The following is a 26792-nucleotide window of genomic DNA, read 5'->3' as shown; positions in this document are numbered from 1 at the left end:
AAAACGTCATAGTATAGTAAGGCGTTTTTTTCGGCCCAAAAAAGTCAAAATTTTTTTGGACCTCAAAATGTCATAAAAAACGTCATAGTATAGTAAGGCGTTTTTTTCGGCCAAAAAAAGTCAAAATTTTTTTGGACCTCAAAATGTCATAAAAAACGTCAGAGTATAGTAAGGCGTCAAAATCGGCCAAAAAAAGTCAAAATTTTTTTGGACCTCAAAATGTCATAAAAAACGTCATAGTATAGTAAGGCGTTTTTTTCGGCCAAAAAAAGTCAAAATTTTTTTGGACCTCAAAATGTCATAAAAAACGTCATAGTATAGTAAGGCGTCAAAATCGGCCAAAAAAAGTCAAAATTTTTTTGGACCTCAAAATGTCATAAAAAACGTCATAGTATAGTAAGGCGTCAAAATCGGCCAAAAAAAGTCAAAATTTTTTTGGACCTCAAAATGTCATAAAAAACGTCATAGTATAGTAAGGCGTTTTTTTCGGCCAAAAAAAGTCAAAATTTTTTTGGACCTCAAAATGTCATAAAAAACGTCATAGTATAGTAAGGCGTCAAAATCGGCCAAAAAAAGTCAAAAATTTTTTGGACCTCAAAATGTCATAAAAAACGTCATAGTATAGTAAGGCGTTTTTTTCGGCCCAAAAAAGTCAAAATTTTTTTGGACCTCAAAATGTCATAAAAAACGTCATAGTATAGTAAGTCGTCAAAATCGGCCAAAAAAAGTCAAAATTTTTTTGGACCTCAAAATGTCATAAAAAACGTCATAGTATAGTAAGGCGTTTTTTTCGGTCAAAAAAAGTCAAAATTTTTTTGGACCTCAAAATGTCATAAAAAACGTCATAGTATAGTAAGGCGTTTTTTTCGGTCAAAAAAAGTCAAAATTTTTTTGGACCTCAAAATGTCATGAAAAACGTCATAGTATAGTAAGGCGTCAAAATCGGCCAAAAAAAGTCAAAATTTTTTTTGACCTCAAAATGTCATGAAAAACGTCATAGTATAGTAAGGCGTTTTTTTCGGCCCAAAAAAGTCAAAATTTTTTTGGACCTCAAAATGTCATAAAAAACGTCATAGTATAGTAAGGCGTTTTTTTCGGCCAAAAAAAGTCAAAATTTTTTTGGACCTCAAAATGTCATAAAAAACGTCAGAGTATAGTAAGGCGTCAAAATCGGCCAAAAAAAGTCAAAATTTTTTTGGACCTCAAAATGTCATAAAAAACGTCATAGTATAGTAAGGCGTTTTTTTCGGCCAAAAAAAGTCAAAATTTTTTTGGACCTCAAAATGTCATAAAAAACGTCATAGTATAGTAAGGCGTCAAAATCGGCCAAAAAAAGTCAAAATTTTTTTGGACCTCAAAATGTCATAAAAAACGTCATAGTATAGTAAGGCGTTTTTTTCGGCCAAAAAAAGTCAAAATTTTTTTGGACCTCAAAATGTCATAAAAAACGTCATAGTATAGTAAGGCGTCAAAATCGGCCAAAAAAAGTCAAAATTTTTTTGGACCTCAAAATGTCATAAAAAACGTCATAGTATAGTAAGGCGTTTTTTTCGGCCAAAAAAAGTCAAAATTTTTTTGGACCTCAAAATGTCATAAAAAACGTCATAGTATAGTAAGGCGTTTTTTTTCTGTCAAAAAAAGTCAAAATTTTTTTGGACCTCAAAATGTCATAAAAAACGTCATAGTATAGTAAGGCGTCAAAATCGGCCCAAAAAAGTCAAAATTTTTTTGGACCTCAAAATGTCATAAAAAACGTCATAGTATAGTAAGGCGTCAAAATCGGCCAAAAAAAGTCAAAATTTTTTTGGACCTCAAAATGTCATAAAAAACGTCATAGTATAGTAAGGCGTTTTTTTTCTGTCAAAAAAAGTCAAAATTTTTTTGGACCTCAAAATGTCATAAAAAACGTCATAGTATAGTAAGGCGTTTTTTTCGGCCAAAAAAAGTCAAAATTTTTTTGGACCTCAAAATGTCATAAAAAACGTCATAGTATAGTAAGGCGTTTTTTTCGGCCAAAAAAAGTCAAAATTCTTTTGGACCTCAAAATGTCATAAAAAACGTCATAGTATAGTAAGGCGTCAAAATCGGCCAAAAAAAGTCAAAATTTTTTTGGACCTCAAAATGTCATAAAAAACGTCATAGTATAGTAAGGCGTTTTTTTAGGCCAAAAAAAGTCAAAAATTTTTTGGACCTCAAAATGTCATAAAAAACGTCATAGTATAGTAAGGCGTCAAAATCGGCCAAAAAAAGTCAAAAATTTTTTGGACCTCAAAATGTCATAAAAAACGTCATAGTATAGTAAGGCGTTTTTTTAGGCCAAAAAAAGTCAAAAATTTTTTGGACCTCAAAATGTCATAAAAAACGTCATAGTATAGTAAGGCGTCAAAATCGGCCAAAAAAAGTCAAAAATTTTTTGGACCTCAAAATGTCATAAAAAACGTCATAGTATAGTAAGGCGTTTTTTTCGGTCAAAAAAAGTCAAAATTTTTTTTGACCTCAAAATGTCATAAAAAACGTCATAGTATAGTAAGGCGTTTTTTTCGGCCAAAAAAAGTCAAAATTTTTTTGGACCTCAAAATGTCATAAAAAACGTCATAGTATAGTAAGGCGTCAAAATCGGCCAAAAAAAGTCAAAATTTTTTTGGACCTCAAAATGTCATAAAAAACGTCATAGTGTAGTAAGGCGTCAAAATCGGCCAAAAAAAGTCAAAATTTTTTTGGACCTCAAAATGTCATAAAAAACGTCATAGTATAGTAAGGCGTTTTTTTTCTGTCAAAAAAAGTCAAAATTTTTTTGGACCTCAAAATGTCATAAAAAACGTCATAGTATAGTAAGGCGTCAAAATCGGCCCAAAAAAGTCAAAATTTTTTTGGACCTCAAAATGTCATAAAAAACGTCATAGTATAGTAAGGCGTCAAAATCGGCCAAAAAAAGTCAAAATTTTTTTGGACCTCAAAATGTCATAAAAAACGTCATAGTATAGTAAGGCGTTTTTTTTCTGTCAAAAAAAGTCAAAATTTTTTTGGACCTCAAAATGTCATAAAAAACGTCATAGTATAGTAAGGCGTTTTTTTCGGCCAAAAAAAGTCAAAATTTTTTTGGACCTCAAAATGTCATAAAAAACGTCATAGTATAGTAAGGCGTTTTTTTCGGCCAAAAAAAGTCAAAATTCTTTTGGACCTCAAAATGTCATAAAAAACGTCATAGTATAGTAAGGCGTCAAAATCGGCCAAAAAAAGTCAAAATTTTTTTGGACCTCAAAATGTCATAAAAAACGTCATAGTATAGTAAGGCGTTTTTTTAGGCCAAAAAAAGTCAAAAATTTTTTGGACCTCAAAATGTCATAAAAAACGTCATAGTATAGTAAGGCGTCAAAATCGGCCAAAAAAAGTCAAAAATTTTTTGGACCTCAAAATGTCATAAAAAACGTCATAGTATAGTAAGGCGTTTTTTTAGGCCAAAAAAAGTCAAAAATTTTTTGGACCTCAAAATGTCATAAAAAACGTCATAGTATAGTAAGGCGTCAAAATCGGCCAAAAAAAGTCAAAAATTTTTTGGACCTCAAAATGTCATAAAAAACGTCATAGTATAGTAAGGCGTTTTTTTCGGTCAAAAAAAGTCAAAATTTTTTTTGACCTCAAAATGTCATAAAAAACGTCATAGTATAGTAAGGCGTTTTTTTCGGCCAAAAAAAGTCAAAATTTTTTTGGACCTCAAAATGTCATAAAAAACGTCATAGTATAGTAAGGCGTCAAAATCGGCCAAAAAAAGTCAAAATTTTTTTGGACCTCAAAATGTCATAAAAAACGTCATAGTGTAGTAAGGCGTCAAAATCGGCCAAAAAAAGTCAAAATTTTTTTGGACCTCAAAATGTCATAAAAAACGTCATAGTATAGTAAGGCGTCAAAATCGGCCAAAAAAAGTCAAAGATTTTTTTGGACCTCAAAATGTCATAAAAAACGTCATAGTATAGTAAGGCGTCAAAATCGGCCAAAAAAAGTCAAAATTTTTTTGGACCTCAAAATGTCATAAAAAACGACATAGTATAGTAAGGCGTTTTTTTCGGCCAAAAAAAGTCAAAATTTTTTTGGACCTCAAAATGTCATAAAAAACGTCATAGTATAGTAAGGCGTCAAAATCGGCCAAAAAAAGTCAAAATTTTTTTGGACCTCAAAATGTCATAAAAAACGTCAGAGTATAGTAAGGCGTCAAAATCGGCCAAAAAAAGTCAAAATTTTTTTGGACCTCAAAATGTCATAAAAAACGTCATAGTATAGTAAGGCGTCAAAATCGGCCAAAAAAAGTCAAAATTTTTTTGGACCTCAAAATGTCATAAAAAACGACATAGTATAGTAAGGCGTTTTTTTTGGCCAAAAAAAGTCAAAATTTTTTTGGACCTCAAAATGTCATAAAAAACGTCATAGTATAGTAAGGCGTCAAAATCGGCCAAAAAAAGTCAAAATTTTTTTGGACCTCAAAATGTCATAAAAAACGTCATAGTATAGTAAGGCGTTTTTTTCGGCCAAAAAAAGTCAAAATTTTTTTGGACCTCAAAATGTCATAAAAAACGTCATAGTATAGTAAGGCGTCAAAATCGGCCAAAAAAAGTCAAAATTTTTTTGGACCTCAAAATGTCATAAAAAACGTCATAGTATAGTAAGGCGTTTTTTTTCTGTCAAAAAAAGTCAAAATTTTTTTGGACCTCAAAATGTCATAAAAAACATCATAGTATAGTAAGGCGTTTTTTTTCTGTCAAAAAAAGTCAAAATTTTTTTGGACCTCAAAATGTCATAAAAAACGTCATAGTATAGTAAGGCGTTTTTTTCGGTCAAAAAAAGTCAAAATTTTTTTGGACCTCAAAATGTCATAAAAAACGTCATAGTATAGTAAGGCGTCAAAAAATGCCAAAAAAAGTCAAAATTTTTTTGGACCTCAAAATGTCATAAAAAACGTCATAGTATAGTAAGGCGTTTTTTTCGGTCAAAAAAAGTCAACATTTTTTTGGACCTCAAAATGTCATAAAAAACGTCATAGTATAGTAAGGCGTTTTATTCGGCCAAAAAAAGTCAAAATTTTTTTGGACCTCAAAATGTCATAAAAAACGTCATAGTATAGTAAGGCGTCAAAATCGGCCAAAAAAAGTCAAAATTTTTTTGGACCTCAAAATGTCATAAAAAACGTCATAGTATAGTAAGGCGTCAAAATCGGCCAAAAAAAGTCAAAATTTTTTTGGACCTCAAAATGTCATAAAAAACGTCATAGTATAGTAAGGTGTTTTTTTCGGCCAAAAAAAGTCAAAATTTTTTTGGACCTCAAAATGTCATAAAAAACGTCATAGTATAGTAAGGTGTTTTTTTCGGCCAAAAAAAGTCAAAATTTTTTTGGACCTCAAAATGTCATAAAAAACGTCATAGTATAGTAAGGCGTCAAAATCGGCCAAAAAAGTCAAAATTTTTTTGGACCTCAAAATGTCATAAAAAACGTCATAGTATAGTAAGGCGTCAAAATCGGCCAAAAAAAGTCAAAATTTTTTTGGACCTCAAAATGTCATAAAAAACGTCATAGTATAGTAAGGTGTTTTTTTCGGCCAAAAAAAGTCAAAATTTTTTTGGACCTCAAAATGTCATAAAAAACGTCATAGTATAGTAAGGCGTCAAAATCGGCCAAAAAAAGTCAAAATTTTTTTGGACCTCAAAATGTCATAAAAAACGTCATAGTATAGTAAGGCGTCAAAATCGGACAAAAAAAGTCAAAAAAATTTTTTGGACCTCAAAATGTCATAAAAAACGTCATAGTATAATAAGGCGTTTTTTTCGGCCAAAAAAAGTCAAAATTTTTTTGGACCTCAAAATGTCATAAAAAACGTCATAGTATAGTAAGGCGTCAAAATCGGCCAAAAAAGGTCAAAATTTTTTTGGACCTCAAAATGTCATAAAAAACGTCATAGTATAGTAAGGCGTCAAAATCGGCCAAAAAAAGTCAAAATTATTTTTGACCTCAAAATGTCATAAAAAACGTCATAGTATAGTAAGGCGTTTTTTTCGGACAAAAAAAGTCAAAAAAATTTTTGACCTCAAAATGTCATAAAAAACGTCATAGTATAGTAAGGCGTCAAAATCGGACAAAAAAAGTCAAAAATTTTTTTGACCTCAAAATGTCATAAAAATGGTCATAGTATAGTAAGGCGTCAAAATCGGACAAAAAAAGACAAAAAATTTTTTGATCTCAAAATGTCATAAAAACGTCATAGTATAGTAAGGCGTCAAAAAATGCCAAAAAAAGTCAAAAAAATTTTTAAATTATTTACTCTACAGTTGTCAGTGTGTTTACATTTTTGAATGTACATTAAAAAAACAACAACAAAACAAAAAAAACCTTGTTTTAAAAAGGAAAAAAGGATCATTTATTGTGATTGTTTAGATCAGATTAAGTTCTAAAGTTATACTAATTCTATTTATTTTTGTTTTCCTCAGATTGTTAGAGAGTTCATGTTTTATTTATGGGTGTAAAATTGTTTTGTTATAGATTTAACTATCGAGTTATTATAACTTAAACCAATGGCTGCAAAGAATGAAGAAAAAATGGTGGTAATGTAAAGCCTATTTAATTTAAAGCTAAAACAAAAACCTGACCCGTTTCTGATCCATTTCATAAAATTCATTCCCTGTTTTACTCATAGCGCATTATCAACATTCAGAACGAGGAAAAGTCGAATCAGTGTTGCAACACAAGATTTATTCAGAGCAAGAGATGCCAACACCAGCATGATAAAAACTGTACGAACTTCACAAGTCAAATTAAAATATCACGTAGCAACTCGTGACCTTGAACATACAGCAAAAATATCAACAAAACCCATGCCTCGTGGTAAGAAAACTGTCGCTCAAAGTTTGCGAGTAACAGAGATAAAGGGGCAAAAGGAAAGAAAACCAATGTTGTATAAAAACCCCTTATCAATGCACCGCTGGAAAGAAACGAACATTTTCATAAACCGATGATTTCACAAATATTCATATGGATTTCTTTTGCATTCTAGCATGTTACATGTTAGTGTTGAAATTCTCTATGTAAATAGTTACAGTTTAGCTTTTACATCTGATATTACAATATCTAGTCTATTGACTGTCTTTAAGTGGTAGAATTGTGCTTTAACTCCCATTTCCTTTGTTATCAGTAAGAATAACTGACTAAATGAAAAATACAAGCTGTCAGTCTATCTAATGCAGTAGTTTACTGGCAGGAAGCTGCAGACACAAAGCTTTGGACAGAGATGTGAAGTCAGTGAATGAAGCTTTGCAGTAAAAGTAGAAACATCTGTAAAGGAAAAGTCCCCCTGAACCCCCCGTTAACGGTTTGGTGCTTTGGTCCGGTTTGATCAGGTTTTACAGATCAGTTCCTCAGGATCACCGATAAAATGGTTATGATTTGGTCTGGTTTAGGTTAGAGACGGTTCGCTCTGTCCCTTAAATGTCTGATCTTTTCCACACTGACTTTATCCCGTATATTTAATTTACTGGATCTGCTTGTTCCCATACTTTGCTGAGGCAACATGATACTTACATTCAGTGAAAGTACGCTGTAAAAACTACAATACCCATGAGCCTCCGCTGCTGACCAAAGCACAGGGCCAGAGTTGTCTGATCCTTCCAAAACTGATCCAAAATAATAAAGTGAATCACATTTAAGTGGCAGTTTTTTCACAGTTATATTATTCTCTCTCATTTCTGGAAGGACAAAAAAAAACTGGATGTAAAATGAAGAGAAATTGATAAATATTCCATTTTATGTTTTGGCTGGAGAGAAACTGATTGTTTCTGACATTTAAGAAGAAACCCTGAAAGGTTTCATGTCTGATAAAAGTTTGCTGATGCAGTCAGTGTAGTTCAGCATTTTGTTTTCGTCACATCTTTTATAAGAGACTGGATGTTAAAAAAAACAGGTGAGGTGGAGGTAACGGTGTGCAGAGGGGGAGTTTTCCTTCAAGTAACGAACTCAGTGAAATTTGCTCCAGTTTGCTCTCAGACAGTAATCACCAGCACAAAGTCTTGTCGAAGTCACAGTTTCCACAAACTCGCTGTACAGTTTTTGCTTCATTTACCACGTGATAATACTTTGACATATTCCAATAAAGTGCATGCATGATCGACGGTGTTCAGAAAACATACTCCATCAGTACTGTGATTTCAGACCGAAAGTCCCCGTAAGGCCGATTCAGATCAAATACTCAGTCGGTAAAATCAGTGCACAGACACAGCGTTACGACTGCTGGCTCTAGTTTTCATTCATCTTTTCAATAGAAATCAAAGATAATTAAAAAAAAAAAAAAGAAAGAAAGAAAAAAGCACTGCTCAGTCATCATGTCGTCTGGCATCATGTCCCATTGTGGCTCAGACAATAAGATGCATGATTGAAAAGACGTTTTCTACAGGATGAGTACAATATACAATGACGGATGAGGACGTTTGACCCTGTAAGTCCAGCGGAGCCATCAGCCTTTAGAAAGAAAAATCATATCTACAAATCCTTTCGCCTGCCAAGTGCCTCTTAAATCGACAATAAAAACATCAAAACATGGAAACAAAGGTGTCCCTGTGCAAAGTCGAACATGACAGAACCAAAGTCCTTTCACCCGCGTCAGATTCCTACAACATGATTGTAGTAAAAGGTTTATACAAAACGCAATACATTTATAGTTAGTATAAAGATCTATCAGCTCTTTGCTAGTTTTATTTATAAGAAATTGCATATACCCAAACATGTTTTCATATAGATTGCATCCCATATCTAAACAAACGATTTAATATTATCGTACCAATATTGCTGACACGTTGTCCTATTAGCTAGTCAAGGTTGATGACTAAAATAAATTCAGAATGGCAGATTGTCTCCTATATTTTCTGTAGCCATTGGTTTTCCCGCTTCCTTCTTCACATGAACAAAGAAAAGCGACAGAAGAGGACAGTTTGAAACGAAACAACTCCGAAGGGAATGATGGGATTTGCACCAGTAAGTTTCCGTGTCATGATGTTTGAAATCTTCTTGCTTATAGCGTCGGTTCTTCTCATCATTTTAAGCTAGAGATTTACAGTAATATCAGTGTCCGTACGGTCCACTTTCAAACGTTACAAAAATCAGTGAATTTACATCCGTTAAACAACCTCCAGCTTCGCAGCTCGTGAGAAAAGCTTTTTTGGAAATGATTGCTCTTCACGTGCCCCCTCGTGCTCTGCTCCCTGTTAAACCCGTGACGCCCAGTTTTTTGATGTATGTAAATTGCGTTAAATTAAGAAATGATTCAAGCTTACAATAAATAAATACATACATATACACCAGAATGTGCATACATTAGCAGCTATAAACAGTACATCACATTATATTAGGTCATATGAAAATGTACAAAACGTGAATGTTCGTTTAAAACGTAATTGTTTTTCAAAGCAAGGCAACAACAATCAAAATAATAAAAAAAAAAACAAAGAGAGATACCCATGGAGTTGAGAGCATAACAGCAGAAGAAATAAAAGAACTGGGATAGATTACAGCAGCAAAAAACAACCCATTCCCTTCTTTTTGACTTTTTTTCCCTTGTTGTTTTTGCTTTGCATTTGTTGTTTCGGCCTCGGTCAGGGCTAAACCTGGATGCCCTGAACGGCCTGTTTGATGTTCTCCAGCAAGGCCTTGTTCTCTGGGCTCTGGTACTGGTCCTGGTGGGTGTACATGTCTGTCAGTGTACTCACATAAGTGTCAAAGTTCTGTTCATTCATTGGCTCCTGTGAGAGGAAAGAGAGTCATGAGGAAAAGATCAGCTGGATCACAGGAGGAGTGCATGGGTCTATTTTCTGTAAAACGTTGTGGGAAAGGTTTGGAAGACAGACGGGCAGCAGGGGAGGAAGGGAACACCGTCAGGAAAGAATGGCTCGGTTACACAGACTCACTGAAATACTCCTGCTTTTATATCCATATCTACGCTTCAGCCTGCGGAGGTCTACGCAATGCAACTCCAAACCATGCAAAAATCAGGAGAGGGATGGTTAGCTGATGGGCAGATGGAGGATTAATGTTTAATACATGGAGACAAAATCAAGATGCTGAAAACTAATGGGAGGTTAATGTGCAGATGAAAGAGACACAACTGGTAGTTCAACTCCAGAGTCGACTGGGAGTTCTGGTGCTTGAAACATTGCTCAGAGACGGAGCAGCTTTGGCTTCAGAAACACTTCGACTGGTTGAGTTAAACTGAAGTTTTTAAAGCAGGTTTAACACAGTTGGTTTTACCTCAGGGCTCGATTTTAGACCCAGTTCTGTTTATCCAGTATCGGCTTTGTCCCTCTTTTCTAAATTGTCCTGTCAGCTAACCTGTGCTCATCTTATATTGAAGTCACTGAGCTGCGATTTCACTTAACCAGTGAGATTCCAGAGCAGCTCCGCCTCCAGGTTCAGGGATCTGAAGCTGCTCTTAACTGACTTGCACTTTATCATGTGAATTTCAGTTGCATCATAAAGTCTTCTAAGTTCTTAGTTGTTATGTGTGTTTTCCAACTAATTATCACTTTAGCTTTTCAGTGCAGGTAGAAATATCAAACCAGAGGCCAGTTCCTGACAAAGTCTGCTTCTCAAACATAATTTGACATTTTTTGTCATTAATGGAAAAAGTGTTAGGACACATCTGACGGTTTTGTCTGGAACTGTCCACCAGTGAGTTACTGTTACGGTCAAAATGACTGAGCTACACTCGTACACTGCAGTATAAAGTGATATTTGTGATGTGTGGACGCCACGGTGGGCTAAAGGAGTTATAGGAGGGGGGAGGATGACAGTGCAGAAGAGAAGGATAATTGGATAAAGGATAAATGGATCTCTTACTCTGGGAGGCATCTGTAAACAGCAGTTATGCTTTACTGGGGCCTCTTTCTGTGGCAGCGGTCTCTACAGGAGAGGGTGTACAGAGAAGTGTATTAGCCCGCTAGACACACGGCGGCAGTCACAAGGCTTCATAAACTACACCGAGAAAAAACACACAACGTCCGCCTTAACGAGCGGCTTTCCCTCCGGCTCTGTTTGCACTGCAGCTGAAATTCTTTCCCTTCTCTTTGTTGTTGTTCTTTTCTGTATTTTCCTGTGATACCACGCCTGAAATAAAAACAAGACGCTGGAAAGAATAAAAGATTCTCAGAATGAGGATCTGAGTCCTGCAGTGTAAACACAGCCTTAAATCCAGTTTGTATTTTTTTCTGGAAACAAGAAAGGGCAGGTTCTTCCTATTCTACCATTTGTGGAGTGTAAATTTCCACTGTGCCTGATGCAAATCCACTTATTTTAGGAAAATTTGCTGATTATTTGAAACAAGCTAGAACTATGCTTTTAAAAAATCAAAATGAGTGAATGTAAGCAGGATTTAAAAACTTTCAGGAGGGAAAAAGATCAAATTCCTTATTAAGACGGACATTTTTCTTACAGTGTGATATGAAGCAGAGGACAAGAAGCAGAGTCCAGTTATCAAACTACTTGGGTTCATTCTGCTTTAAGAGAAATTATCCAATTAGCCCCAGTCTTCTTTCTACACCGAGACAACATGACGTCAAAACAGCCATGAGCACTTCACTCAAACTGAAAAACGACGGCGCCGTTTCTTTATGTGAAACTCTGTGAGGCGTTGTAAAGCACAGAAGAAGCACAGCATGGACTGCTGGGAAAAAAAGAAGGTGGTGAACACAAAGAAGCAGATGGAGAAAAAACCTGAGTGTCGCTACAGAAAAAAGGCTGGAGACGACTTGAACACCTCCCTGCTTTAAAACTGTGAGCAGATGTCGTCTGGTCTTAGATCAGTTCAAATGTTTACTGTCCCACAAAAACATTTCAGCGTTTAAAACAAAACGGGAAACAAATTTATCACATTAAATATGAAACAGACAAACATCCAAAAAAGTTCCACTCAGATCATTTGAGAAATAAAATTAAACAAACCAATTATTTAGTCCTGGAAACTGTATTTTCATTAACATAGTGAAAAACTGGTAAGACACTGCCAGGTTTCAAGATCCCACAAAGATCTATCGACAAATTTCTGTGGGCTGGAGACTGAAGCCGCTGCCTGAGAGGTTTAAGTCAGGGAAAAAAATCCCCTCAGCACAGACTACAGGCTACTGACCATTACAGGAAAGACCACTCAGCCCTTATTTATGTTGGAAGGTTACTGACCAATTACCCACCAAAATAAAATTACACCAGTCTGACATTTAACTTCTTAATTTTGTGAGTATTTCTTCACAGTATTCATCTTAATATAAAACCTTCATCTTCACTTTGAATCCGTCGATTTACATGCCAGTGTGATAAGTGCAAATTTAGACAGTCTGACTGAAATTATCCTGGAAAGGTTCTATTTGGAGCCCACGACCATAAAAACATTAGTCATGAGAAGCCATTCGCCGTGGGCTGGTTTTTAAAGCTGCAGTCGAATCGTTGAATTCTTTCTTACCATGTGTGGCAGCTGGATGTTAGCCAGGCTGTTGATGAGCGACTGGCTGAGGTTGGCCAGCTCGTGGAGCAGAGAGTCGTTCTGCTGCTCGATCACCTTGTTCTCCTCCTCGATGGACTTCAGGTTAGTCTCCATGGTGGTGATCTACCAGACAGGGAAGTCAATTATCAGCATGTTACCTTAAAGGAAAGATTTATTTTGAAAGTGGGCTGGAAAGTGTTTATGTCTTTGGCAGGTTCTTTGGTATAAATATCCGATGTGACTTTTCCACAAAGCAAAAAAAATTGCTGAGTGCTTTTCTGCATTTTATTGAACCATTAACGTAACGGAAATTGTCAAATAAAAGCTGGTACTCAAGTAACGTCCGAGTCTGAAAATCTGCTGTCACACCTGTGGTTCTGGGAATAACTGCTCAGTGAATGATTTGGGTTTCGGCAGACACAGGACTCATCAGAACCTAATTTATTTTTCATCCCACAAACTTGTGTTTCTGCTACAATAAACACACACAGGCGGCGTCTTACTTGTGTCCTCAGTTTTATCATGTCAGACTCCACTTGATTGTTGGACTCATTCAGATCTTTGATTTCTTCATCCAGCTGTTTGATCTCTTCATCGTTTTCGATGCCTGAAACCAAGAACAAGATGTTCAAATTATTTTCTTGCAAGCCAAAGCCACAGTGAATATTATTCACTCCCCTTCTTTAGTTTCATTTCTCCTCAGCATAACTGGAAATATGTGAAACAACAGAACAATGGAAACCATGAGGTATTTGTTAAGTGTGATTGTAGTTTTTCCACTTGTTTGAATGAAACTTAGATTTTTCAGGCTCAGTTTCAGGATCAATGTTTTCATTCAGTTCAGGGTTTTTCTTCTGTTTCCGTAGCTCTGACCTTTGCTTGCTCTTTGCTTGATTGTCAGCATCTCCACGCCGCTCATCCTGGCCTTCTTCATGGCCGAGGTGGCTCGGGGACAGCCGGAGAGACTGGAATAAAACAAACACACACACACTGATGAAATGTGGTCTCTGGTCAGATGGTCCATCTGCAGCAAGTTTGCTTTGCTAAGTGATTTTCAATGAAGTGAGACTGCAGTGAGCGGCATGATTTGGAAACTGGTTAGGATGAGGTGGAAAAACCCATATGACACATTTGATAAAGTTTTCCAACCATAATTAAAGTAAAACCGTTCCAAAGCTGAAACAGGGAGCTCACCTCCGATGTGTCAGGAAGCTCCCGCTGACGTGTCCTGAGCCATCGCAGCCCGGGGTCGGGCAGGTCATGCCGTCCGTCTTCCCAGATTTCCAGACAAACTGCGAGCCGTTGACGTAGCTGTCCTTCTGCCTCTTTGCCGCCAGGGGGCAGCCTGATGCACTGCGGTGGGAGGCGTACTTCCCCGTCACATGACCCTGTCCATCACAGCCCGGGACCGGACACCTCAGGGGAGGAACAAACGTTGAGGTGTCACTTTGTCTGCTTAGTAAGGTAGATCTCAAGATCTTTGATTTGATCACCATGCAATGATAACATACACCTGGCAAAGCACTGGAGATAAAGTTGTGCATCTCTATATGATGATTTTACTGAATGAACTGAAACCAGCGGCTGTCTGGAAGAAAGTCAGTCTAAAAAGTTGTGGATGATTTTGTTGTTTTATGCGTGACACATAAACACAAGCACAAACATTTAAAAAGTGTCCAACCCAGGTGTGTTCGGGACGCTTCTGACGGAGGGATGGAGGGAGGACTGACAGTCACCACTCACCTCCTCACCTACATTCCCCTCCTCCTGCTCCACCCTCCTCCCTTCTGAGGCTTCCAGGCCACAGCCATGTAACGATGAGCAGGATAAACACAGCTCGCTCTGAGAATGACACCTCCTCAGCTCCCAGACACCGGGCTCTGCCTCCTGCATGTCAAAACGCCCTCCGCAGTGACATTTGAGCTGATTAGAATGAGCCGAGCGTCATCGGGCCGGGCTCCAGCCGAGCTCAGGTTAAGCTTAATTATGATTCTACTGTTAATGATGATGACGGTGGATGGAACGGAGGCGGTGGCAACAGCTGGCTGCAGACTGACACCAGCTGAACTTTAGATTATTCACAAGGTCGTATTGGCTTAACATTATGGCTCTGCTTTAACGAAAATGTCAAACGCTCACTAGTGCTAACCTTTACTGGTCTTGGCCTGCTGGGAGAGGGAGGTGAAGTGGAGGACTGTGCGGAACTCCTCTCTAAAATATTCCTTTCTAAAGTTAGAAAGGTCAGCGTACACAGGCAGCATTTTAAGACCGAGTGGATGGATGTCAACGGTGGGACAGACAGAGTGTCTTCACTGTCAACACAGTAGAGATGAATCTTATTTTATAAAATCAAATAACTGCTTTAAATTTTGTTGTTAATAGGGGTGAGTTATCGTCTTCACTGTTTGTCCCTGTCCTCCTGACTCCCTCACCAGAAACCGCTCAGGTTTACATGGGTTGGGATTTTGATCCTGGACTAAGCTGCTTCAGCTTCGTGCTGTTAAACACGACATTGTGACGGGACGTGATGGCAACATAAAGCTGTCCCCCAACACCTCCCAGGCTCCACGTCTGAGTTAAACCTTACTTGATTGGCTCCTGGTCGTCCTTGTCCTCCTTGCTGTGGATGATTTTGATGCCACTCTTCTTGGCACGTGGACAACCCGACAGACTGCAGGACAGGAGGGCAAATTTAAAAAGACATGCACAGTGGAGTGCTGTGTGTGTTTGTTGTGGTTTCATGTGTAAGTGCAGGCAGTTGCAGTTTGAAGCAGAGTAACTGTACCTCCTGTGGGAGGCATAGTTTCCAGTGATGTGTCCAGATCCATCACACCCGGGGGTTGGACACCTGAGACACAGACACCAGGATTTAACAACCACAACATTATTATCACATGATGGTACTGTAACTTCGAACAACAGTAGGACGACGCTGTTCTGTCTTTTTGGTCTTCTGTTGGACTAAACCCCATCTGGACCAAACTGGAGCATCCAGCTCCAAACTGACCAGGCCTTGTCCAGCTGTCTGCTCTAAACCTGCTCAAAGATTCTTCATAAACTCACTTCAGTTCTTGTGAGTTGGTCGTCATCATCCCGCGGATGTTCTTGTCGGCCAGCTGGCAGCTCGACAACCTGCAGCAGGTAAAGAGACGCACACAAAACACACACCAACCATTTAACTCGATACTAAGTGTTGTGTAACGGCGTCGTGTGGACCAGGTTAGAGGTTTGACACAGTCTTACGTGATCAGCTCCTTCTTGCTCTCCTTGCAGGGCGGGTATTTGTGGTGTTTGGGGCTGGGCATGGTCAGCTCGGCCGGGTAGCGCTGCTCGTCCAGCAGCTCCTGGAAGGGGTCCAGCTCATCGCTCTGGTGTAGGGACGAGAAATAAGCCGACTACAACGTGTCACTACAAGCTCCGTGTTAACATATTTACACAAAGTGCAAAACTTCATATTTCCATATGAGACAGCTAATTACTCTGGTTTCCATGTTTGTACAAAGAACATCCATCTTAGTCATTTAATCATATATCTGTCTTTCTTTCACAAACTGGTTGGTGTAACTGTGTTTGTGTCCAGGTCGCAGTAAAAGTTGAATTTTCCTGAATCCCACTTTTGGAAAGAGGAAAAACTTACTCACAGATTTTTAAGTTGCATGACTGAATGTGAGTGTACTCGACCTAAAGTGGTCTGTAAGTTTATCCTCAGTGGATCAGCTAATGATTCATCTTCCCTTTACCCCCTAACGGGACGTATGGGTGATCAGACCTGTTCATTCTCATGGCTGAATTTGCAGTTTTAAGCCATTAGGTTTGTTTAAAAACAATTTCAAAGCTACTTAAGGAATTGTGAACTTCTTATAAAACTCTGCAGTTTATGGTTTCACTGCCCCAGAATGACTTTTCTTTTATGGATGTGCTGCTTTTTATGTGTGTTGTGTACGTTCACTACATTCTCCTTCTATTATTGCTCTGTGTGCTTAGAAGCTATTTCAATAACACTGTTTTCATTTTTAAATTACATTCATTTTTTGGGGAGACCACAGTGTGTAACACCTGTCCAAGCACAGACGTCAGTCATCATCCCTGCTTTGCTGTTTATTCACTGCATCAGAATGAACTTTAGCAGCTTTACTGAATCAGCATGATTCATTAAATACTGCAGCGTTTCATTACGAGTTACAAACATGAAAAGTACTGTCACATCCAAATAAAAACAAAAATAAAAGTATTTAAAAAATAAAAATAATGTGCTTGTACCCTGATGGCAGATGACAAGACACTTGTACTGCGTTTTTCTACCATGTGGCATCTGTAAAATCAGCTGGAGGTGAGATTCCACCTGTTCCCTCGTGCTTCCAGTGTTTCAACACTTGGTGAAGCTTCAGTGAAACGTACCAGCACCAGTTCACCAGTTCTAACTCTTTCTGCACAGCGTTTGTGGCTGCGAGCGCTGCAGTCTGCTCTGCAGTCCACACATCACACCTCCTCAGTCGGGAGCAGAAATCGTTCAGGACTGTCTGGAGAAAATCCCATCAGCCGTCGAGCTCCAGGCCCCGGCCTCCTTTGCAATGTCGTGCTTCCTTAACAAACGCAATTACTCTCCTGATTAAAACCTTTCACTTCACCGCTCTAAACCCAACGCGGCAAATGTAGCAATTTGCTGCATGGATTGCTCTGTGTGATATCAGATCTGCGAGGATTTAAAGCGTGCAGATGATCTACCATGTTTTACTTATGTATTAGCAGTGTAATTCAGCATTTCAGTGCACCGTGCTCGAGAAGCTGAAGCGCTCACTCAGAGAGCCGCTGAGTGTGAGCTGACGCAGTGCTGCTTCTGTTCACATGGGAGCGCACTGAGCCTGCTGGAGAGACGCCTGCATCCATCATGACAACCTGGGTTATTCATCCACCTGCTGTGACTGAATGTTTGGACTTTAGTGAGCAATAAAAATGAAAATCCATCAATTTTATTTCCTGTAAACTTAGGAATAAAACTTATTTATCAAATTCCCTTTGACTTAAAAATCCACATCTACAGGCAAGCAACATTTTATTGCTTATGAAGAACAATGTTTCCAATAATTATTGGCTATTGAAAGACTATTTACTTAGATTTGAATGGAACAGTACCTCCCTCTGGAAATCAGCAACTGCTTCACACACAAGGAATTACTTAAAAACTAAACTAAGAAAATTAACAGCTCCAGAATTTTCTATTTAGCCTGTAATTAGTAGCAAGATACATCTTTTCTTTTCAGGAAACTTTCAAGAAATTATTAGGAAATAAATGACCTGTACAATAAAGTGTTAATCTAACTTCTGTAAAATGTAAAACTCAACATTGTAAACTCCGTGAAACTTTTAACTCTTTTCACTCCTGAGTTGTTTTTAGAACATTCCTACGTGTAATTCTTATTACGTTTGATAAATGCAGACCCAGATCTGATTACTATTGGCTTCCTGTTGCATGATGATGACTCGGGACACTTTAACCAACATTTTTTATGGACCTGAGAATAAAGTAACAAGAAAATATCTCTGTCTCTGGGTTTTTCCTCACTATTTGGCTGTTTGCATTGTTGAATTATTATTTGGTGACTCCAGGGTGAGAAAGTACAACAAAAAGCACAACTTTGGCAAGAACCAGCACTCTATGCTATTTTCATGCCTTTGGTTAGTGAAGATGTACATAAACACATACTAGACCTTTCCAAACTCTCAAGATTTGTATGTAAAGTGATGCAAAAATTATGCGAACCACCAGCAACCAGCAGAACACCCTCGCAAAGTCCACAGTTCCTCTATGGTGCTTTTCCACCAGGCACCAGGGGACAAACATCCCTTTAAACAGCTTATAAACCATAATCATCTCTTAATCTATGCACACACCCTTTCATATAAACTCTGGGTTCCTTAAATCTCTCAATTTCATGCTTCAAATTATCCTTACTTTGCATGATTAGAGGACAGGCTGCCTCAATATACATTAAATGAAGTGGTATAAGGCAGAGGGTGGAGCATGAGCAACATTTAGAGCTTCAGTTTGGTCTAAAATTGATTCAGTTTTTATCCATTAATGTAACTTATCCAATTTACATATCACTTTAATCTAAGAAAGAAAAAGTGGCTTTAAGATGTAGAGTTTGATTCTGTGATCTACCTCTGTTTCCCTGAACTTTTGAGCAGTTTGAACTGAAGCTAGCGTAGAGATGACCCCCCAAAAAATCTGTTAACTGGTGTCAGTGTGAATGAGGCCATTAATCTGCAGACTGCTGAGGTAGTCAGTGCTGCAAACACTAACTCTAAACCACCATGATGATTTTAAGCTAAAAATCAAATGTCAACGGTGTAAAAGCAACAGTTTCAGAACATAAACCTCGATTCTGTGTGTTTCTGTCTGATGTGAACTGTGTCTGGAAGCTGACGTAGACCTTCCTGTTACCTCTTTGTGGTCCTGCTCGTCTCCCAGTCGTTTGATCTTGGTGTAGTCGACGGGCAGGTCCCAGCAGTCGGCCTCGCTCAGCTGGTAGCAGCGGCTGCTGAGCAGGGCCTGCCGCTGGGGCGACATCGGCTGCAGGGGGGTTAAGACCGTCCCGCTGCCCTCCGGACCGCCGGGCTGACCGGCCACATCCACTGCGCCGCTGTCCTCCAGATCACCAACCGGACTCTGATGGAGACACAATGGGAAAAATCTGATGATCAAAGCAGTAAACTTGGTAGTAAAAGTAGATGTTGACAGGAGGGTTGCTAAGCTGATGGCTGAGATCTGAAAACATGTTTTCACAGTATTTTTCACATTATTTATTCTTTTGATTCCCGTCTTTGTGTGTGAATGTGAAGTATGAAGACAGGCGCTCAGCGTCTGAGTCCGCCTCAGACTACCTGTGTCAGCAGGTCCTGGGGTTTCCCTCCAAGGGCGTGCGGCAGCTCCCGGCACCTCGTCGACAGGTTGAGGATGGCCGTGGCCGCCATGTGCGCAGCCTCCATGTCGTGGGTGTAGTCGAAGCTGCTCTTACTGCAGGTGCTGCTGGCGCTGCTTCCTCCTCCACCCCCTCCGCCACCTCCTCCTCCTCCCCCACAGCTCAGGCTGCTGCTGCTGCTGGGAGCGTAGCTGCTGGTCGTACTGCTGGCTGGGCTCGACGTCTTACAATAACGCTTAGCTGCAAGGATGCACACATGTATGGTTGGTTTGTTAGACTGATGGTGGCACTCGGCCAAACTGTGCAGCAGATGGATCTAAAATTACTAAATGAACTTTTGTTGGATTTAAAATTTTTGTTGCAAAAAATAGAGAGACGGAAAACAGAGGGAGAAATTTAAAGGCTGGTCATGTTCTATATTTTTCTCATTGTTAACAAAAGACCAAAAGCAACAATGAACTGATTCTCCTGATAAGTATTGTGTGTGTATCCGTTATTGTCCCATTAACTATTAAAAACACTCACAAATACTCATTACAACACCAAATGTGGATTAATCCGCCAGTGAAAATAGTCCTCAGCATGTCCTTTTTACTCCTGTTTGAATAATATTTGCTAAAAACTACTGGGCCCAGCAGTGTAGGGAAATTAGTGAACCTTTTTTAAAAACCAAACTATGCATTGAAAATACAAATATGAAGACATATGTCTTCAGTAGGAACCAGTGAGCTTGGAGCTCAGTGCCTTAGACCAGGTAGGGAAACCGGAAAGTGTCAGAAACAGAGAGGGACTAACACATTGTTTTCGTCTTTTCATGGGATTTGTTAAAAAGAAAAATACAGAATAACACCAGACACAGGGAGACACAGAGATTCAGAGGAAGAATAAGGGAGAGGAGAAAAGGGAGGCAGCTGTAGGGACAAAGAAACCAAAGCGATTGTGTGATGGTGAGATGGTGAATCTGGGCTCGGCAGACTGGAGTGATGCTGATGGAGGGAACGATGGTAGAGAGGAGGGAGGGAGTCGTGACGGAGGGGAGCGCAGACACCTCGTCTAAAAACCTCCCTCCTGCCTGCGTCTCACTAATGGCTCCCAGCCAAAGAAACAGGGCTTGCCTTCATTATCTCTCTCCTGTTCCACAATCCCTCCATCTGCACCTCCTCCCTCCCTCCATCCCTCCATCCTCTGCTCAGAGGAGGCAGGCTCTTAGCTTGGCATTTCCATAACTCTGCTCTGCTCTCACTCCAGCCATGTGGAGAGGCGGAAAACACTGGTGTTCTCAGTGCAATAACAAAGAGAATACACTGAGTACAGAGTGTGAGTGAGTGAGTGAATGAGTGAGTGAGTGAATGAGTCTTGTCGTGTGTGTGTGTGTGTTGTGTTATCATGCTTTTATTGTCAAGTACAAAATGTTCTCCCCAGAATAGGAAAATGAACAGAAATCCCCCATAGTACAATCACTGTGCAGGTTTCATTCCCGTCAACAGAAAGTCAGTTTCCATCCACCTGTTTTTATTTATTTAATTTACCTTTTAAATAAATTCATCATGAATTTGAATAAATGTTTTTTTAATGTTTGCTGGAGGTGGATGATTTGGCATTTCAATAAAAAGAAACTGGGATAAAGACTGAATGTGACAGATTTCTCAGGTATATAATGAAACTGTGGGACCTGATTGTTCCTGTTCCTGTTGCTCTTCTTACGCTTTTATATTCCAAATGCACTGTGTGTGTGTGTGTGTGTGTGTGTGTGTGTGTGTGTGTGTGTGTGTGTGTGTGTGTGTGTGTGTGTGTGTGTGCGTGTGTGTAGCCTCCACCCACTGCGACATATCTTTTTCCACCAGGAAGCCAAAAAATAATTTAAAAAAAAATCTGTAAATGGGATCTGAGACTGATGATACTGATTTTTGATCAGCCCGAGGATGTGTGTTAATTTTCCTTACCATCGTTTCCCTTCGGGGAGGTGTCTCGCCCGTGGTGGGACTTGGATGTCGGGCCTCTCTTCCCGTAGCCGCCGTGCTGGCCATCGTAGCCGCCGTAATCGTAGCTGGTCTTGGAGTATTTCTCCAACTCCTTGGCCAGGTTAGACCGCGGCGTGCTGGTCGGGACATTGTTCTTGTAGCCGTACTGAGGGATCTCCAGCTGCTTGACGAAACACATCGGCCTGAAAGGCAAAAGGTGCTGGGTCTGTATGTGGGGCTTTCACTGCACCATTCGGTATCCCTCATTAATAATTAGAGGTTTACCTGCATGGCAAAACATGCTGCTTCTGGTTTCAGACTTTGATGGTTGTTAATATTTGGCATCCCTTATTTAAGCAAGCTACATTTTTCACTGCACCGTCTCACCTGTGTAATGTCCCTGAATTGATTATAAAGATGGGTCATTTGACTGTGTGTGACTGTGTCACTCAGAGTGGGCGGTACCTGAGGACACGGTCTGACGTCTGATTGGTCTTGCTGCTGCCGCTGTCGGTCGAGTGACTTTTCTCGTGGACCTTTGCCATCTTCTCTGCAGCAGCGATGGGACAGCCGGACAGACTGGAGGAGGGAGGAGGTGGGGGGGCGAGACAGCACACGGCCTGGTTACATACTGTTCTGCACTGACACACACACACACACACACACACACACACACACACACACACACACACAGCATCTGGCTCTAAATGAAGAGAGGTTCACTGACATAGTTTGACTGGTTATTTACTGGTTTACTGAGGCAGACTATTTATTACCTGCTCAACAGCTGACTGTGTGCTTAGTGACTTGTTACTGGAGTGTTTGTAGTCACGTGTCCCAGAATAATATTCAGATCACAGAAATCTATAGCTGTCAATCAGCCCCAATCAATATTCCATTTAGATTAGATTGCATTCAGCAGTTGCTAAAGGAAAACAAATATAGAGAAAGGAAATTAGAAAAGAGGATTAGAATAAGACCATGAACCTCGGCTTTCTCCGTGCATCACTATAACAAGCTTCGGCTGCTGACGTTCAGTTAGAGAGTTTACGAGTCACTGACGCGTTTCTGGAGTGAATTTGGGGCAAAGGAGAATCAGAATTATTCCAAACTTAAACTTCATTTCGGCTAAATTCACACAGAAGGGATGAAATATTGTTCCTGCCAACACACGCGCAGGGACACACGTTTTAAAGGTCCATCGTGTGTGAGGAGTGTGTGACAGATCAGCACAGCGGCGGCTGCTGCTGCTGCTGCCATGAAGGCGTTTCCATGGCGACTGCCAGACATGAAAGCTGGTAGCTAACGGTAGCTAAGCTAGCTAGCTAGCGCTTTGTTTCCTCTCCCAGCGGAGCTGTGCTACATAACACACCCTGCAGCCACGTCTGAGCGAGTCTGTGTGTGTGTGTGTGGTGTGTGTGTGCTTCTCTGTCTGCCAGCGCACGTGTGCTGCTGTCTGTGAGCTAATTTGTAAGTGTCTGTGAATGTGTGTGTGTGTGTGTGTGTGTGTGTGTGTGTGTGTGTGTGAATGTGCGAATGTGTGTTCCAGTAGGAGCACACAATACAGTGTGTGTGTGTGTGTGTGTCTGTGATCTGAGGCTGTACATGTGTGTGAGAAAATGAGTGTGAATCCTAATTACTTTACATAATTCAAAAATGTGTGTGTGTGCTTCTGGATGCTCTGCTCTGCCTGTTAAACAGCTGAACTGCTGATGTGACGCAGGCACACCTTCAGCTCAAACATGGCAAAATTAAAATTTAAGCTCCGTTCCCACATTCATCTGAGCCTGGAAACGTTCCAGCATTTTTTAGATTTAATTTTCTACCAAAAAAAGTGGCTTTTTTTGTATCAGATAAAAAAAAGAATAAAAAAAACACATAACGTACAGAAATCTCATGAATTGCCTCCAATTTTAAAACTGAAAGAACAATGCCACTGTTCTGAAACGTCAGCTTTGACTTTCACTACCCAAAGACTTGACTTCCATGAGACCTGAGATCTTGACATTATCAAGTTTTCACTTACAACAATGCGAAACTTTTGGCCTGGTCGAATCTTGGTCTCAGTTGCATAGAAAAGCTTTGAATGAAAAAAGTCCAATTCCTGTGTCAGTTAATGGTCAACTTTCAGAGCCTGAAAGACCTGCAACTGACACAGACTCAGACTTTTAATTTCAATATATTATGTCTAATTTAGTTTTCATCTGATCTCTGGAGATGTGGCTACTAACAAGAATAGGCAGAGATGACAAATGATTCCCATTTGGGAATGTGAAGCTAATCATCAGTGATCTCCTTCCTCAAACAACACACACACTTACAGGATTTGTTCTGTAAGGCAGCCACATTCACGTGTCAGCTGTGTTAGCGGCCTGGCTGAAGGCTGCCCACTCACCTGCGGTGCGAGTTCCTGTTGCTATTGACATGGCCCCGTCCAGAGCAGCCAGGAGTAGGGCACTTTAAAACATTTTCATACATGGCAAGGACTTTGACAGACAGGAAAAGGTGAGAAAGACAGCGAAGGTTAGGAGCAGACAGAAGAGTTACCGGGCGTTCAGCTACGACGGTTAGGCATGCACAGATCACAGCTGCACCACTGACACGACAATGGACCAAGAACGTCGCAAAATGAGCATGAACAGTGCGACAAAGATTCAGTGTTGTTAAAGAAACTCCACCATGAAAGGACTGCACCATTCACTGCACTTCTCTTCTTGGTTCCCTAAATAAACAGCAAAAACTGTTGTGTATGTATGTTAGCTACATTTTCACTTAAGCCACCAACAGTTTCAGGTTCACTTCAGGTTTTGATTAGAGATAATCAAAGAAAACATCCCTGCCAGAGGAAAAGTTTCACGAGTTGTTATAAATTTTTTAATTCCAGGTAAACGTCTTGATTCTTTCATCTCCACCCACCAACTTTCCATCACAAACTACTTGGTGCTTTTACTCGTGTCTGCTCCATGTAATCCTTTCCTGCTGGGGAAACACAGATCTGATTTGCATTTTGATCACTGAGCTCATTTCATGAAATTTCATGAGACCAGGACGCACTGGATGCGAAAGTTTGTCATGCACTGTTAAAGTCTACTGATGACTCTGCAGATGGCAAAGGAACAACGTGTGGGGAGATCAACATACAGAGGTTTATCACTAAATGTTGTGGAACAACAAAGGTAAAATCAGTCCTGTTCATGTGTCCATCTACATTTTAATGTGCATACAGTGGAAAGTTGCAAGCTAATTTTTCCTACATTACCCTACAAGATGATGCATAATTTGTCAAAATTGGTTTTATCAATATTTTCTGTTTAAAATCACTTCCCCTTAAATGGAAATACAAGTGATCTACATCATCATTTTTTGGTGAAGGAAGAGACGAAATGTCTTTTGAAAAAAATGAGACAAAAGTGGAATCTCTGCTAAAATGTGAATGCTCTGCTGAGCAGTAGCTGTGAGGCCGAAAGAAAAACCTACTTAGGTATTTTCAGTCATGTACAAACATCAACACAACCAGTGTTCATGTTATCCTTTGCATTTCTTTCTGTTTTCTATTCTGTTCTTCTTAATATTGTTATAATCTGCAGGTCACACCCCTGTGACCCCACCAAGGTGAACTAAGTTTTATCTAAGGTAATAAGTATTACCTGTGACTTTCCTGCGTGTGTGGTTAAAGCAGCTTCGAATGCTCAGAGATGTTCTCATGTGGGTTGTTTTTGCAGAGCAGGTGGATCACACTGATTCTTCATGCTGTTCACGTTACATCAGCAACACAGATACCAAAACCAGACATCAGGCAGGTGTGATGAGGAGGACGAAAAGAAAGTAAAGGAGGACACACAAACTAAAGCAAAAAGAAATAATAAAAAAAAACATTCTCTTTTGTGCCACGGTAAACATAAGACGTGAAACTGTATTTAAAATCTGATTTCAAAGTGCTGTGCTCTTTGAAACTCAGAACCTTGATAAGGTTTTGCAGCCATCAGGGTTTATCTTTCATTTTACTTCTCTAATGATCAAAAAGATGTTTAAAACATAAGTCGCCTGAATGTGAACTGTCACACACTGTGGTCATTAAATTCTGATTTATAATATTTCAGATCATTTATTTATGAGCGAACAGCAAATATTCAGAACCGAGTCAAAACCAACGTACCTGTAAAACACCTCCAACATAACCAAACACAGACGTCATGCAGGACGGATGCATGATGGTGGACAGCTAACATACCCAACACTGTCCCACTCTCACTGCTACACAATCCATATCATTGTGTAGCAATGACAAGTCATTTCATTTTTAAAGGCAATATTAAGTCTTTCAATCTTAATAATCTTCAGATCAGATGTTAGTTTGTGGACATTCCTCAGAGGTAGAAAGAATCTGATTGGTTGAGTAAAATCTCAGCAGGTGGAGATGAAGAATTCTCTGAAAATATCTGAAATCTCCAACCCAGAACTGTAACTAAGAAACTGACGTGAAAGGTTTTTATGATCCATAGCTAATTTGATTTCTTTCACTGGAGTTCCCTCTTTGTCATTTAATGTCGGTGTTTAGCCTGGTTCGCCAGTCAGTTTAAAATAACACAGAGAATCCAGGGGTCTTAACCTCCCCCAGCTGAGGTTTAATCAGTTGGACGATTTCCAACGCAGCGTCACCTCTGAGAAATGATTGTACAGCTAAAGCCACAAGCTACAACATCCAACTGCAGTGCTGTGCTGGCTGAAATGACTTGTCAGACTGTTGTTATTTTGAGTTTTTAAAGACTGAGTGTGTTTTCAGTGCAGTACAACATCCAGGCAGAGGGGACCTACTCTCAGGCGGGACCCGGTCTTTGTGGGGACACCCGGACAGGCTGCGGTGGTGTGGGTACAGACCCGTCACATGACCTGTCCCGTCACAGCCCGGCGTCGGACACTTGCTCTCCTTCTTCTCCCCCCTGGAAGAGTCTGGAAAGGACAGAGAGATGGGGATGGAGAAAATGTGATGGACGTGGCGTTGAGTCAACAGGCACAGGTAAGTGTCAACACAGTCACCTGTTTTCTGGCTGCCAGATTCTAGTTGTCTGACCAATCACTGCTTTGTATTTGGAAGTGGGACGTTGTCTTCGAACATAGCTCACTAACTAGCCACATTTTGCTGGTAATGGAATATTCTTAGTGTGGATTTGGGTCGATCTGGGCTGAGACTCAGCTCCAGTTAGCAGCACTCGGGTCATCGTCAGCCCAGAAACTGACACGCGGAGTCGGCCTGAGTTTACTGTCCTCGGTCAGATTCAGACACATCATAATGAAAGCTTTCCTGTGGACTAATAAAAACTCCCTGTGGGCTAACAAAGGCATCCTCTGTGCTAATGAAGCAGTCTGAAGCCCATCTGAGTCTGTTGTGAGGCTGATAACTGCACAGC

At 39.7% G+C, this 26792-nt stretch overlaps 1 protein-coding gene across 2 annotated transcripts in view; it reads right to left on the bottom strand.

Moving 5' to 3' along the window:
* Window positions 1-9630: 9630 nt before the first annotated feature.
* myt1la (myelin transcription factor 1-like, a) overlaps window positions 9631-26792 on the bottom strand; it is a 34024-nt gene continuing 16862 nt past the window's right edge. Inside the window, exons 8-23 of one of the 2 annotated variants that reach the window (XM_041064387.1) lie at window positions 26200-26334; window positions 23780-23870; window positions 21850-21963; window positions 21367-21587; window positions 19383-19663; window positions 18935-19170; window positions 15744-15866; window positions 15564-15632; window positions 15286-15348; window positions 15088-15171; window positions 13695-13916; window positions 13374-13465; window positions 13004-13107; window positions 12480-12623; window positions 10865-10927; window positions 9631-9771 (exon numbers count right to left, since the gene is read on the bottom strand). In XM_041064387.1, the coding sequence (XP_040920321.1) occupies window positions 9631-9771; window positions 10865-10927; window positions 12480-12623; window positions 13004-13107; window positions 13374-13465; window positions 13695-13916; window positions 15088-15171; window positions 15286-15348; window positions 15564-15632; window positions 15744-15866; window positions 18935-19170; window positions 19383-19663; window positions 21367-21587; window positions 21850-21963; window positions 23780-23870; window positions 26200-26334 (2183 nt within the window). The remainder of the gene's footprint in view (window positions 9772-10864; window positions 10928-12479; window positions 12624-13003; window positions 13108-13373; window positions 13466-13694; window positions 13917-15087; window positions 15172-15285; window positions 15349-15563; window positions 15633-15743; window positions 15867-18934; window positions 19171-19382; window positions 19664-21366; window positions 21588-21849; window positions 21964-23779; window positions 23871-26199; window positions 26335-26792) is intronic. The other variant, XM_041064388.1, reaches the window with a different exon arrangement.

The sequence above is a fragment of the Toxotes jaculatrix genome, chromosome 19 (assembly GCF_017976425.1).
Source record: "Toxotes jaculatrix isolate fToxJac2 chromosome 19, fToxJac2.pri, whole genome shotgun sequence".
In the NCBI taxonomy this organism is placed as follows: domain Eukaryota; kingdom Metazoa; phylum Chordata; class Actinopteri; family Toxotidae; genus Toxotes; species Toxotes jaculatrix.
The sequence above is the reverse complement of the archived record's forward strand: the minus strand, read 5'-3'. Positions and strand labels throughout refer to the sequence as shown.